This window comes from Octodon degus, unplaced genomic scaffold (genome assembly GCF_000260255.1).
Source record: "Octodon degus isolate 3935 unplaced genomic scaffold, OctDeg1.0 scaffold00005, whole genome shotgun sequence".
In the NCBI taxonomy this organism is placed as follows: Eukaryota; Metazoa; Chordata; class Mammalia; order Rodentia; family Octodontidae; genus Octodon; species Octodon degus.
The window spans coordinates 14,462,842-14,477,859 of record NW_004524581.1 but is presented as its reverse complement, the minus strand read 5'-3'; the positions used below and the strand labels follow the sequence as shown (position 1 = coordinate 14,477,859).

The 15,018-nt window shown below is 47.4% G+C and overlaps 2 protein-coding genes across 2 annotated transcripts in view; one reads left to right on the top strand and one right to left on the bottom strand.

The window, feature by feature from the left end:
* Positions 1-1,483: 1,483 nt before the first annotated feature.
* Comtd1 (catechol-O-methyltransferase domain containing 1) lies at positions 1,484-3,117 on the top strand. Its single transcript, XM_004624043.2, has 7 exons — positions 1,484-1,652; positions 1,738-1,865; positions 2,058-2,163; positions 2,240-2,358; positions 2,430-2,484; positions 2,568-2,701; positions 2,858-3,117. Exons 1-7 carry the CDS (start codon positions 1,559-1,561, stop codon positions 3,008-3,010), a joined length of 789 nt encoding a protein of 262 aa, XP_004624100.1. The 5' UTR covers positions 1,484-1,558; the 3' UTR covers positions 3,011-3,117.
* A 2,860-nt stretch (positions 3,118-5,977) lies between these two features.
* LOC101576673 (voltage-dependent anion-selective channel protein 2) overlaps positions 5,978-15,018 on the bottom strand; it is an 18,854-nt gene continuing 9,813 nt past the window's right edge. The window contains exons 7-10 of the mRNA XM_004624041.2: positions 13,600-13,827; positions 11,909-12,059; positions 7,662-7,719; positions 5,978-6,517 (exon numbers count right to left, since the gene is read on the bottom strand). Coding sequence (XP_004624098.1) covers positions 6,426-6,517; positions 7,662-7,719; positions 11,909-12,059; positions 13,600-13,827 — 529 coding nt within the window. The 3' untranslated portion in view covers positions 5,978-6,425. The remainder of the gene's footprint in view (positions 6,518-7,661; positions 7,720-11,908; positions 12,060-13,599; positions 13,828-15,018) is intronic.

The following is a 15,018-nucleotide window of genomic DNA, read 5'->3' as shown; positions in this document are numbered from 1 at the left end:
TGAGCCAACCTGGGCTACACAGAAGGGAAGGAATACTATCGCCTAGTTTCCAGCAATGCTCAGTATAGAGCCCTCTAATGTCATTATTCTCGGGTTGCAAATCTGTCCCCCGGCAGCACGGGCACCCCCAGCTCGCTGTTCCGAGATCATGCATTTGGCATCTGCGGTGTGCTTAGCCCACAGGAAGGTGGGAGCGCAGCCTCTATGCTCAAAGGAACCCACACAGACCTTTAGGCTGCCTGCAGGCTCCGCCCACACCTGGCCTGGGCCAGCCACTGATTGGCCAGAACTTCCGCTCCACCCCACCTGATTGGATGCCGTGCTCTAAACTACCCGAGACCGCCCAACCCCTGGGCCAGCTTCTAGGGGTTCTGCCCCTGGAGTCGCCGTGTCGCCCTCAGTGGCCCAGCCACTCTCACCCCACGGCGCCGCCTGACACCGTCCCCCGGGGACTCAATGCCCACCCATGTCGCCACGCGCCATGACCCATCCCAGGGCCCCGGCTCTCCGTTACTTTTTATTTTTCGATACTGAAGATCCAACTCAGGAACTTGCACTTGCCAGGCAGCGCTTATGCCACTGAGCTATCTCCCCAGCCCTTTCTCCGTTGTTATTAAGGGGCCGGACTTGGGAGGCTGAAACAGAGAGATGGTAATTTGGAGCTGGGCAACAGGCTCTTATCAAACATAAGAAGTAAAAACTGAGCTGAAAAATAAATAAATAAAACTGGGCTGAGATTGGAGCTGGGTGTGAAGGTCCTGGGTGCAGGCCTTAGTATGGGGGGGTGTCTCCACTCAGGGGGTCGGTCTTGTGCTCTTTGCACTTTGACCTGATACCAGAACAAACCAGAAACGGCGGGGTGCCCTTCGCAACCTGGGAAGCCCGGCACGCAGTAGGTGCCCAATCAGTGGACGCCAGAATGACCGCCAGCTGGTCACTAACTCAGGAGTCTTCCCGCCAGCTGGTGATCTCGCAGCAGTTGCCACTTATTGAGCACCTACTGCATCCCAGTCTGTGAAAGTTGTGGTCCCCTTTGCACAGAAAGGAGGAAACTGAGACCCAGAGACTGGCTGACCCGAGATCACAGCCTGATCCCTCCCTTGCTCTCTCGGACGCCTTTGTCACCTGCACTCGGGTCATTCTTGCTCCACTTCCAATGACACCCTCCACAGGAACATCCACTTGTGAGCTTGGGCTCGGCAGAAAGGGTGGCAAGGAGAAAGCAGCATAGCCAGAGGGCCCTCGGATTGGTACTTTCGGCTCTACGCGTCTACACTCCCCCTCCCCCCAACCCCTTATCCTCCCACCCCCTACCCCACCCCCCGCGCACAGACACCACACCCACAAATGCTTTGCCTAATCCCGGCACCTGTGTAGTTCCACATGAGGCCACCAGAGGGCGCACGTCGTCCAGTGCTGCTTGCGGGGGGCGATGGGGCCGCCAGGAGGCGCTCGAGATGCAGCTCCGCGGGCAGGGCCCGCGCAGGGTGGAGCCAAGAGCCAGAGGTGGCCATGCGGCTCCACTGCGCTCTGACTCAAGCCGCTGCCGCCACGCGCCATGACCCATCCCACGCCCCGGCTCTCCGTGCCCGCCGCGGTCGCCCTGGGCTCTGCCGCATTAGGCGCCGCCTTCGTCACGGGCGTCTTCCTGGGTGAGTGGGGCTTGATGTGTGTGCGCGCTAGAGCGGGGACGCGCAGCCCGGGCTCCAAACTCTGATCCTGCATCCTCTTCCGCAGGGAAGCGGTGGCCCCCGTGGCGAAGCCGGCGACAACAGCGCCTGCTGCCACCTGAGGACAGTCCCCTATGGCAGTACCTGCTGAGCCGCTCTATGCGGGAACACCCGGCGCTGCGCAATCTGCGGCTGGTCAGCGGGGCGGGCGGGTGGCCCCACATGGCCCGGTGACCTTGGCTGTTCGGTGGCCTCCTCTGGGATTCCGGATCCGTCCCCGCCGGGCGCCAGAACCTTCCCTGAGGACCGCACCAACCACCGCGCCCCCTGGGACCCATAACCCGAGGCAGGGTGGGTGACCCAGGATGGTGTCCCTATCCCCTACAGCTGACCCTGGAGCAGCTGCAGGGGGACTCCATGCTGACCTGTGAGCAGGCGCAGCTGCTGGCCAACCTGGCGCGGCTCATCAAGGCCCAGAAGGCCCTGGACCTGGGTAGGCGCACAGAGGGGGCCCTCGGGACCGGGGACCCGAAGTGCCAGCGCTGAGCTGTGCGCACCCCGGTCCCCAGGAACCTTCACTGGCTACTGCGCGCTGGCGCTGGCGCTGGCGCTGCCCCCTGCCGGGCGCGTGGTGACCTGCGAAGTGGACGCGGGGCCCCCGGCTCTGGGGAGGCCCCTGTGGCGAGAGGTGAGCGTTGTCACCCTGGGTGTTGTCGGCCCAGTAGAGAAGCCGCGGCGCTGACCTTCCTCCTCCTGCAGGCTGAAGCGGAGTCCAAGATCGATCTGCAGCTGCGGCCTGCGCTGGAAACCTTGGGTGAGTGCTGGGCACTGCCAGCACCCAACGCCGCCTCTCAGGGCACGGCCGCGTGCGAGTGCACCTGTCCATCTCTCCCCCAGACGAGCTCCTGGCGGCGGGCGAGGCTGGCACCTTTGACATGGTGGTGGTGGACGCGGACAAGGGGAACTGCGCTGCCTACTATGAGCGGTGTCTGCAGCTGCTACGACCTGGAGGCGTCCTCGCCATCCCCCGAGTAAGGACCCCGTGGAGGACAGGATACCTGCCAAGGGCTGGGTCCTGGGGCCTCCCACGTCCCCCTGCTTTCCCAGGGCACTGGGAACCTCCCCTCGCTAGGCCCTAACGCCTGTGCCCATTAACTCCACCCCATGATGTCCCGGGCTCCCCACAGGTCCTGTGGCAGGGAGAAGTGCTGCAGCCTCAGAAAGGAGACAAGGAGGCCGAGTGTGTACGAAATCTGAACGAACGCATCTGGAGAGACGCCAGGGTCCACATCAGTCTCCTGCCCCTGGGTGATGGCCTCACCTTGGCCTTCAAAATCTAGGGCTCGCCCCTAGCAAGTGGGTTTGAGGGAGGCTGAACCAGGCCCTGACCCTAATTTTTTAAAGTCAACAATAAAATAGGACTGGGGCCTATGGCCCCCAGAGCCTCCTCCCTGGTGCTGAGTCCGGGGGTGGGGCAGTCCAGTTACAGCAGTCAGCCCTCCTGGCACTGTTTCCTGACCTGATCCTGGGAGGATGTAGCTTCCACCCTGCCTTTCGGGGTACGAGGCCCTGTGAAACCAACACCCACATGTGCACGGCGCACATGCTCTTGATCTACCTGGCCCCCTCTTCGGGCTGAGGAAATTTCAGGTCAGTACAGTAGGATGAGTGGGGAGGACCCCAAGGTGGCAGTGGGAAGGGGCACCTGCAGCGACCAAGATGGTCGTATACCTTGGAAGCCTTTGGTTTTTTCACAACTGTGGGCTCCCCACCGCCACCCCCTGAAAACCAGGCCTGAGACCTGCATACACCCTCATTACTACACCCTCACCGCCACCCCACTACCCGCAGTCGGAAGGTCCAGGCAGGTGGAAAGCACAGGCCTGTCTGTAGATAGCAACCTCCCAGAGGGCAGGATGTCACATCTGGCACCCCTTTCGAGGGTAGAGGGGCCTGGGTGATAGCTTAGTGGAATAAGCACTTCCCTAGAGGAGGGTAGAAAGGGACCCCGCAGGCTCTGTTGAACACCTTTAAGCCAAGCGCTCTGCCTGTCCAAAGCTCCAGGCCCCACAGGAAGGTCTCGCCTCAAGAGAGGCGGTGCTCTCCTGGGTTAGCCCTTGACGTCCCTAGGTTGGGGGTGTCTGGAGCACATCTAAGGTGGCTGGATCTGAGTAGCAGGAACCCGAAAGGACTTTTCTCGTGACTCATTAGGCTAATAGGGTGCACGTCCGGGACTGGGGACAACGCACTTGAAGACGCACCACACTCACTGTGCACACTGCAGGTACGGACCAGATGGATCCCACTGTAGAGCTCATCAGCCAGAGGCCCAGAGCCACCCCAAGGACAAGGAGCTGCTCCCTCCCCGCTTGCAACACCGGTGTCCTGAGCACCAGGGCCTGGCTCCATGGCAGCCTGCTGCCCAGCCTCGGGTGTGTCCGGGAGCCTGAGCCTGCTGGAGAAGCCCTCTTCAGTCCATGTGCTCCAGCCAATCCCTCAGGAGAGCCCAGGAGGGCCTCTGTGCACCAGTCCCATGAGGAAACTCTGACTAGGCTTCACCCTCTTGGGCTCTTCCTACCCCAGGCTGGTAGCATGCAGGAGTTCTTGAGAGCTGGGTTCTAAAGTATCCCATCTTGTTGCTTTTCCATCTTCAAGGCGGATCAGTGTTGGATGTGCTCACCAACTCTCCTCTATCCTTTCCATTTTATCAACCCTCTACTCCCAGGAGAAAACTTGCTTTCCTACTTTAAAATTTAAAACACTTTTATTTGTTACAGGGTCTTGCTACACAGCTCAGACTCATAGTGATTTTCCTGTCTCAGCCTCCCTGGCACAGCAGGGCATGCAGTACAGGGATCAAACCTGGGTCCTTGTGCTTGCCAGGCAGGCACTGAGACCAAGCTCAGCTATCTCCCCACCCTGCTCTTTCTTACTTTTCCAACCAAAATCACACATCAATGTTAACCACTCATGTCCAGATAAAAGCTACCCCAGGCTTATTCCTCCACATAACTTCTAGCAGCGTCTGCCTGGAAGGAAACAGTCATGACTTCTCACTAGGGCTTATTCAGCAGCAGACCAAACAACAGTGTTGTGTTAAACACACACTCTTTAGGGCCAGGGAGATGGCTCAGTATCCCTGGTTCCACAAAAAGGGAGAGGGAGAGGGAGAGAGAGAGAGAGAAAACTCCACCTACCTGGCAAGCAGAAGGTCCTGAGTTTGATTCCCAGTACAAAAAAATGCAGAGCTAAGTGTGGTAATACACACCTATAATTGCAGCACTCAAGAGGCTGCGGCAAGGGGATCCAAGTTTGAGGGCAGCCTAGACTATAATAGTAAGACCCTGTCTCCAAAACATGTAAGTATGACAGTAAATGTCAATGCCATTAATCCTCTTTAAAATACTCTCACTTCAAATACTTATCCCATCATTCTTGCCACTTTATGAAGCAGTTCTAGAAGGTCTTGTGTCTTCATGATCAAAAATATTATAGTGAATGGGCTGGGGATACTGGTCAGCGGCATAAGCGTCTGCCTGGCAAGTGCAAGGTCTCGAGTTCAATCCCCAGCACCAACACACACGCACACACACACAAATATTATAGTATCACTGCCGCCAAGTGCCATCTGAAGGCAAGGCAGGCTCGGAAAAAACACTGACATATCCTCATGCACCCAGTCAGCTCTCAGCAACTTCTGGCTCTTCTTTAGAGTCAAAATGACCATGAAAGGTAAACATTTTTAACACGAAGGATAACTGCAACAACTGATGGCACACATGAAAGAGGACTTCAAGAACTGCTTCAGAAGGTGGCGAGAATGGAATGTGTTTAAAGCAAGGGGAGAGTACTTTGAGAACCAATGAATGTGTAATACAATCTTCAACACTATTTTTGATCATGGCCTCTGTGGTAGTCTAGACCGGATGGTGAACCTTTTAGAGCTCTCAACCACCAGCTGGCTTCAGCATGTGAAGCTCACCACCACTGCTCTGTCTTCCGCTACTCCCCATCTCACCAGCTTACTGCTCAGTGCATTTTCTGTAGCACTAACTCTTAGGAGTTTGACACAAAGCATAGATCCTTAGCAGCTTCAACTCTACATCCCCTGCTCTCTCCACATGTGCCTGAGGCCAACAAGGCCCCTGCGTAACTACACAGCTCTGAAGAAAGAGTATCCTCTTACTCTAATCTCAGAATGCTGGTGGAATTTACAGGTGCTCACCAGAACAAGTGTCTTGGTATCAGGGAGAGCTGACCCTAACTGGCATACCTTTTAACTCTGCAAATACTTGGAGCCATTAATTTGTATACTTGTTTTATTCACTGTGATACCCTCAGATACCAAAAGTAGATCTGATGATGGCTGAATTTAACAAAAAAATATTAACCTCAACTTCACTTTCCTGTCATTCAATGGCAATATTCAAATGTTAAAAGGAACATAAAAACAAACATGCACACAACTGCACAGTTTCATAAAGGTCTATTTCATTATTGGTGGGTAGCTCTTTTAACAGTTAAATACATTTAAATAATGTATAGGTGACTGCATGACTGCAGCATTGGTAACTAGATAACGAATTCAACTAGAAACCAACTAATAAGGTAACTGTCTAAATATTTAAAATACAGCTCTTGTTTAGATCCTCTGTTTGATCACCTTCTTAGGGGAAAATAAAAGCCTGCTGGTCAAAATGGAAATATATTAAGGCCAAATCTGATATCCACTGCCAGAGGTCTCTTTCAGCTGGATTAAGCCTCCAATTCGAGGGCAAGCCCAAGCTTGTGGCCTCCAGCGTTAATGCTCTTCCCATCCACCAGGGCAGACAGTGTAAGCTTCACACCTGTAAACAAAGCAAAGCACCATGATGGGCCTGAAGCACTTCCCAGCCCCGAGTTCACCAACAGCCACCCAGAGCCTGCCTGCCTGCCTGCCTGCCTGCCTACCAACCGCCAGTCGAATTACCAGTGTCAGCCACCAGGGGGAGCTTGGAAGCAGCAAGGTACTAAGAAGTCTGATTTCAAAGTACCAAGTCACAGAGCATAAAAATGCTGCTTCCAAATGTTCTAGAAAATGTTTACACTATTCAGACTGAAAGACAATAGAAGAATGGAATAATAATTGGATCTAGAAAGGAAAAACAACAATCAAAAGACATTTGGGGACAGGTACAAGTAGAAAAACCTGAATACAAACTACCTATTAGGAAAATTGACATTAAAGAAATGGTATTGCAGTTATGAAGAAAAAACTCTTACTCTTGGGCTACAAATATTAGGGCAAGTCTGTCTACATGTCTGCAAAACATTTCTTCAGACTTTTCTTCAGGTTTGAGAATAGTTTCAAAATAAATCTTTTGGGGGGAAAATATCTGCTCAAAGAGGAAAATGGTCCCAGTACGTTAGACCCCTGCTCATCAAATGGCAAATGGAGGGGAGGGGCAGACAGAGACAAACGATGACACAGTGAAACTGAGACACTAAGCATTGAGGCAGAGAGACAGACAGGGGGAAGAACCTGAGGCCTTGGGAGCTCATTACAAGTACAGAGCTCTGCACCCCAGACCCAGTGGATCAGGATCTGCACTGAAACCGACTCTGCAGGTCACTGACAAGCACATTCAAATCTGAGAAGTGCTACTCCAGAAAACACACCAAGGAACAAGTGTTATGTGAAGTAAACAAGCCTCTAGAGACCAAAGCAACCCAAACAGGTAAAGTCTAAACAGAAACTACAAGTATTTTCTTCTATAGATACAAGTAAGAAAATAGAATGGAGAATGGTCACTGCTTTCTTCCACAGAATAGAACATTCGTATCCTGGGACAGATCCAAATACCATGTCAGGATAAACCGGCCTTTCCCATGGCTCAGGGAGGGTGGGAGAAAGGGGAAGAAATAATCGAGTCTTCCATATACTTAAAAGAAGCTGAAAAGTAAAAGCTTTTTAAACTAAAGTCAAGACAATCCCACTGTATGAATACTTACCAGGCCTCAGAGTCTGAGTGTAACCCACTCCAATTAAACTAGAGTTGTTGACCTTTGCCTGAAACAAAATTCAGAAGCAACCATAAGAAAACTTTTTGAACAGAAAGATATTTCCCTATCATTTCATTACGAAGAGTTCAACTTTTTGATCTACATATGAAAGACATGATACAATTTACTATTGTACCGTGGGCCAAAGAAAATCCAGTGCCACACTTAATTCTCCTCCATGAAATTAGTATCAAATTTTGGAGGGAAGGCTGTGCACCATGGGACACATCTGTAATCCTACTCAGGAAGAAAAAGCATCAAGTTCTAGGCCAGCCTGGGCAACTTAGCAAGACCCTGACTTAAAATAAAAAAAAAAAGGAATGTGGATGTAGCTCAAAGGCAGAGCACCCCAAGGTTCAAACCCCAGCAAAAAAAGAAAGAGTATTTTAGTGGAGCCCAAGCATATGTCCAGAACCAAACTGTCCACAGGACAAGAGTGCAACCACTGATAAAAACAGCCCTGTGGAGTCCAATCTAACCAGAAAGAAAAGCCAAAATGGGGCTAACAAGTTGACCAGGCTCACCAGTCCACCAGGCTCACCAGGCATGACCCACAGCAGCTCTGAACTGAAGGATGCTAAGTTTAAATTCATGATGTGAGGGGGCCTGCCCCTTAGCTCAGTTCTTTAAGTGGCTGCTTCAACAAAGCAGTCAGAAAAAAAAAAAAAAGCAGTCAGGCTCAGGTTGCTGTCGTTCAATCCCCACAACTCAAGCCAGCCAGCCAACAGTAACTCGGTAGTGTCCCCTGAAGGCATTAGGAGCCTGCCTGCTCCCCCCAACAAAAAAAAAAAAAAAATCCTAAATTCATGATATGAATACACAGGGCTCTTCCTCTTAAGAATCATCAAATATTGTAATAGTAGTTTCATGCTTGGAGTGCCTGTCATTCTGGTCTACTGAACATGGGCTGCTTGTCATGACATGCCAGTTGCTGCTAAGATGTCTCTCAGGTAGATGGTTGTTCAAGAAGGGTGTGGTGAAGGAAAGCAAGAGACAGGAAAAGGAATATTGTGGGACTGTCCTGCTTCAAGGTTGTATATGGTGAGATTTTTGGATTTATGTGCAAACATGAGAAGTATATAATTCTTTATGCCTATTTTAAAAATATATTCTAATTTTTCAATTTTTTTATCATATTCTGTAGGGACTTAAAGTTCAACATATCAATACTTGATGAAAAATATCTGTTCCATATTATGCCTAAGATGTTTGATATGCAGACAGATAGTGAGGTTAAGCTTAACAGCCTAAATTGTTCGATAATAACAACAAGCTTGTCTTCTGGATGGTTAACAACCTAAGTTTGCAGACCAAAATTAGAGAAAAAGGAGGGCTGCAAGGAAAGCCAACATTTGGCCCTAGCCTTCTAAGGTCAATTAAGATTCAGGATATATGAGAACTTGTACTGTAACGTCACGTAACTTGGTAGTGTCCCAAATTTTCTGATCAAGGAGATTATGGGGCCAAAGAGGAAAGTGATCGATGATGTAGAGTGTGCCTAAGGAGAGTCACATGGAGAGAAAACATTCTCTCAGGCTTTCACAGAGAGCACATTGGCCAAGCAATGGCTGTGACTCATCCACATGGCTGACACTGACAAAGGATCTACAATCTGAGGTACAGGATCTCAGGATAAATCCTGAGGGGATTTCACTGACCTTATCAGACCCAAAAGCTACAACTCTTGTTGCATAGGTCCTGCTTTACCTTGGTCTTAACCATCCAGAAGGAAAGTATAAAAACGAAATATAAGAAGTAAAGCCATGCTGTTATGTTGAGCTGTGGGGGACTCAGGTCAACAATTTCTAACATTGCCAGTTAAGCAGAAGACCCAATACTATTATGGGATACTGGACTCTTTTATAATATTTTGCTGAGTTTACACACCTATAATATTCAAATAACGAAAATTTAAAAAAAAAAGGGTATACAGATGAATGTCCATTTTGTATCTGTGTATTCAAAGTGGTTGGGATAGATATATAGTTACATTCTGTTAATGAACAGAATGATTTGTTCTAATGGTGTTTGTAAATAGGATATCAAGTCTGCATCTTGTACAGCAATTAACCACTAAGAAGAATGTATGCAGTGTGTTAATTATTGAAACTGTCCTACCTATTTGATTTGAAACTGCCTCATTGCTGTTTATCAATAAAATCAAGGCAAAAAAAAAAAAAAAAGAATCATCAAATAACCCTTATTTATAACTTGTTCTCACACAAGCCACTGAGTTCTGACAGAGCCAGTCCATGCTTGACAGGAGCTTCCTTGCCTTGGCACATCATTTACCAATGAAGGCCGCTGACTTCCTTGAAAAATTCCAATATTTTAGGATTTAGTCACAGACCTTTAAGGGCTAGCAGCAACCCTGAAGAGCAACATACTGTGAGGAGAAGCTCCTTTTATAGTTCCATCCTCCACTACCACTAACATCAGGGCACACTGGAGGACTACAGCCTTACACGGAGCATCCTGACCTCCAGGACCTAACTGCCTGAGGCAGCTGTGCTCATCCGCATTTCTGGAGTATGGAATAACAAGGACAGCCAGCCCATGAGCAAACCAGACTTGGAATGAGTAGGACTTACAAGATGAGTACACAACATCAAAGCACCACGCAAGCCAGAGAAAGAACTGATGTAACCATAGAGGCAAAAGCTACATATGCATTACTTACGGTCACTACTATGGCCACAATCATCAGGATCACTGAGCCACCAATGATCATGTGAGTTACTATCTAAAGAATTGCCCCCTTAATGACTATCTTTTGCCCAACAAATTAGAAGCCTCAGTGAGCTGGATACAAGTTCCTATTATTTAACAGGAGCCAACCATGCAACTGTTTTTGACAGGAGCAGCAAGCACTGCTTCCAGGAGCTGAACTGGGGAGCCACCAGCTCTACTTAGGGAAAATGCTAATCCATTTCCAAACAACACACCACACACACAAAGAAATACAGGTTCCACACTATTTTCCATTTAAACTATACACTGCTCATAGCTGATCAGATTCTGCTGGCTGCTGTGATGGGCGGGAAGGAGAAGATGACAAATAAAGGATCAAGATGTGATCTACATATACCAATTCCCCAAAGAATGTATTTTTCATGTATTGCAAACAAATAATAAAAAGAGAAAAGGATTAAAAAAAAAAAAGCTTGTGACAGTGCCACAGACCCACACCTGAGGACAACAGCAATGTAACAGAAGTACGCTGCATGACCGTGAGGTTCTCATTGCTAGAGTGCTGTAGTAGAAAAAAATAAACCAACAGGAAAAGCATTCTGGGTGCTTCTTGTTCTCTTTGACAACTTGCTAAAGTAAAACAAGAATGGGGTTAACACTTTACTGCCTAAACTATCAAAACATACTGCCCTCGGCGATGAAGAGCACCTTCTGTAACAGAAATGACTCATGGGTTCATGGATGGTGTAACTTTCTTTCACTCCCAGTACATACAGTACAGTCTCTGACCTGTAAGCAACTGACATTAAGAACAGCTGCTGATCTGCCTGAAACTGATGCCAGCTGCTCTGCACCCTCGCCTACCTCACTATCCCCCTCCCCCTACTTCAGTCTACAGTGTCTGAAGGGACAGATAAAAAGAGCCTAAGGATGGGACTAAAATCACCAACTATCCCACTGTGCCTTTTATAGGGGGCAGGAGGCATCTCTGAGCCATAAGCTCCTGGGGAACAGTCCTGGGCATAGAGAACTATGTCTTACATCCTAGACAAGACGGAAACAGACATGTAATCTAGTCCTGACTCTGCTCCATGCCCACCCTGCCAGCCATGGTGCTTTCCCTTACCAAGTTTGTTTCTTCACCTGAAAGTATTTCATAAACCATAAAAAAAAGGTCAAAGTAATAATTAAATTACAAATAACAAATCAGAACCACCCAGGGCTAAAACACCAAATACCCAATATTAGACAAGTTTGGGTCTAAGGATCCTAATAAATACTAGTTCAACAACATTTAAGGTTAGCTTTTAAGGTTAAATGAACTTGTGTGGCCTGGCCTGAAAAAATTAAATTTCTACAACTGTCAACATAGGAAAAGCAGCTTCCCAAATACTAAACCTATCTCATCTAGAAACTAATCAAATTTTCAACACAACGCAATACACCCAAATCCAAAACTGACTCCTAGAACCAAAATCCCATCCTAGGCCCACAGAAGTACTCACAGAAATGGAAGCAGTGGGATCCAACTGATATTTAGCTGCAATGCCAAAGCGAGTGCTGTTGGTACCTGATGTCCAAGCAAGGTTTACTGAAGTGTCAAGATCTTCACATACTTTCTGATATATTGAGCCTCCAAATTCTGTCCCATCATTGCTGTAAGATACTTTAGATCAGTAAATCTAGAATAGACAATATTGTCCTTTCTAAGGCATAAGCTGCTATTGCAGTATACTGCCAGCACAGGATGGCAGCTTAGTAGAGCATTTGCCCAGCGTGCCAGAATCATGAATTTTATCCCCTATCAAAGAAGGAGGAAATCTATCCTCCATGGTGGTCTGTGGCGTATCACTGAAAACCATATCAAGTTCTAAATGGTCTTGTCTATCTGTCTGTCTGTCTGCCTGCCTTCCTTCCTTATGTATTTAATACAGGGTCTACAGAGTCTCACTTCAGAGATCAGACTCAAAGTGATCCTGTTTCAGCCTCCCAAGTGACAAGATTACAGGTACATGCCACCACGCCCAGTCTCAATCTGTATCAGTGTGGCCTGAGGGCGGGGCTGGCTCTGGTGCAGGGGATCAACCCCGGCCACTGTGCTCTGCCTAAGCAGCCCTTTAGTCCACTGAGCTATCTGGCCAGCCTAAATGGTCTTTTCTTAACTCCTAACTCCGAAGGATTGGTAAAACTCACCACAGTACATTCATCCACTGAAGAAGTTAATACCTACTATGAACAATCACGTTATAAAATGCATAATGCGACAGTGGCCAGGGTTTGATCCCCAGTGTGCCATGCAGGCCCCACCCCTAGGGCATGCTGAGAGGGCAAGTGAAACTGGTTGTGGTGGCACACACCTGTATTCGCAGTTCTTGGGAGGCTGAAACAAGAGGACTACTACAAGTCTGATCTATGTAGTTAGACCCTAAGAACCCATAGACCCTTACAAATAAATAAATGCATAATGCTGCAGGAAAATTATCAAAACATACTAAATAAGGGCAAAGGGCTTAAAAATTGTTAAGGCACAGAGCATGGTGATGCACACCTAGAATCCTAGCCCTCAGGGCTGAAGCAGCAGGACTGCCCAAATCTTCAAGGCCAGCCTAAACTACATAGCAAAATCCTATCTCAAAAAAATAAGCATGGGGCTGAAGAGATGGCTCAGTGGTCTAAAGCACCTACTTGAAACAAGCTTGGCAAAGCACAGGGACCGCGGTTCGATCCCCCAGCACCACATGCCAGCCAGCCCCGCCCCCTTGTGGGCTGAGCTGGCCACACACACACACACAATAAATAAATGTAATAAATAAAAATAAATAAATAATTTTAAAAAAAAATAAGCAGTATTTAATTTCAGTTATACAATCATGTCAAATGACTGACCCACACATCACAGGTAATAAAGTCCAATATACTGGCCACAGTCTACCAATGTCTAGGGCATCTTCTAAAATTACACAGCATATTAAGCCTGACATGAACATCTACTCTCAGTACTTAAAGTGAGACTAACATTTTTACTATATACCTCTGAAAAGGCAGCACAGATACAGTGATGGAGTTTTTTTAAATAATGCTAAGAGAAATCCTAAACCAATTAGGCTGAACCTGGTATTAAGAGTTAACAGGAGTCAACATCAAATACCATCCTCTGAGGACCTACATCACCATACCTTACAAAAGAAATACTTACACATTAGTGTGTAGCTGGAAGTCCCCAGTCCTGTAGCCCACTGCAAAATTATTCCTTGTCAGCTTTGATTTGGCACTGTCAAAGGTCATCTGGTACCCAGCAAGCCATCCCTCATAACCAAAGACAGCAGATCCGTGGATTGCAGGCCCGGCAAAATCAAAGTCAACATCACAACCAAGGTTTATACACTCCCTCTTGTAAGAGGACTTGATTTTACCACTTTTCTTTCTGGAAAGAGAACAAAATGATTTAAAACTGATGCTAGTGGAAAATGTTTACACAAGCAACTTCTACATAAATGGCACAAAACAAGTTTAAACTATAATACGATGAGGAAGTAAATGAAATAGCAACATAATCACAGGATTTAAAAAAAAAAAAAAAAAAAAAAAAAAAAAAAAACAGCTCAGTGAGGCCTGGGAATATAGTTCAGTGCCACAGCACCTGCCTGGCAAGTGCAAGATCATGAGTTCAATTCCCAGTATAAGAAACTCCCAGCTCAATGAATAAAAACAAGGGCACATGGATTAACTGGACTGCCACTGTCATAGGAAGAATGCTCTGCAGAACTAACAGTCACAGGGGCCGGGGAGATGGCTCAGCAAAATAAGCACTTGCCTGGCAAGTGAAAGGGTCTGAGTTCAATCCCTGGTTCCACCCAAAAAAAAAAAAAAAAAGAACTAACAGTCACAAAAGCCTCTTAAAAAATAAATCAAGGAGCTGGGGAGATGGCTCAGTAGAATAAGCGCTTGCCTGGCAAGCACAAGGGCTCAAGTTCAATCCCCGGTTCTGCAAGAAGAAAAGAAAAGAAAAAAGAAACAAATCAGTTACCCAAGTTAGCGCCACAATGCAAAGAGGTAAAAGATCTGAAAGCAAGCCAATGATAGCAAAGGTGGTATTTCAAAAGCAGAAACAAGTTTCGCCACAAGACAGTTTAGCAAGCTGTCAAACAGTTTAAGTGTCTGGCTTCCCAAAGTAGACAAAGGAATGATTTTTAAACCTAATAGAGTCACATGCAGAAGACTAAATCTAAAACTGTATCTCTTACTATGTATCTAAACTAAAATTAAAAAGGATCAAAGATCTAAATGCTAAAACAGAAACACATAAAAATAAAAAAATAAAACTCAAAAAATAAATAAATAAATTAAGCTGGGCATGGCCCACCTGACCTTAGCAATAAGAAAAAAAATAAAAATAAAACAGAAACACTACCTGGGCGTGGTGGCATAGGCCTATAAAATTAGCACTAGAGAGGCTGAAGCAGGAGGATCATCAAAAGTTCAAGACACCCTGGGCTAAACAGTGATTTCAAGGCCAGCGCGGACTATATAGTGTGATCCTATCTTGTAACAACCCAAGAAATAAACTAATCTGCTGGAAAACAGGTAAAATTCTTCTTTCTTTTTTTTTTTTTCC

Coding starts and splice junctions, on each gene's coding strand:
- Comtd1 (XM_004624043.2), top strand. CDS start 1,559: ATGACCCATCCCACGCCCCGGCTCTCCGTGCCCGCCGCGGTCGCCCTG. Junction 1,866..2,057: donor CGCTGCGCAATCTGCGGCTG/GTCAGCGGGGCG, acceptor TATCCCCTACAG/CTGACCCTGGAGCAGCTGCA. Junction 2,359..2,429: donor GGAGGCCCCTGTGGCGAGAG/GTGAGCGTTGTC, acceptor CTCCTCCTGCAG/GCTGAAGCGGAGTCCAAGAT.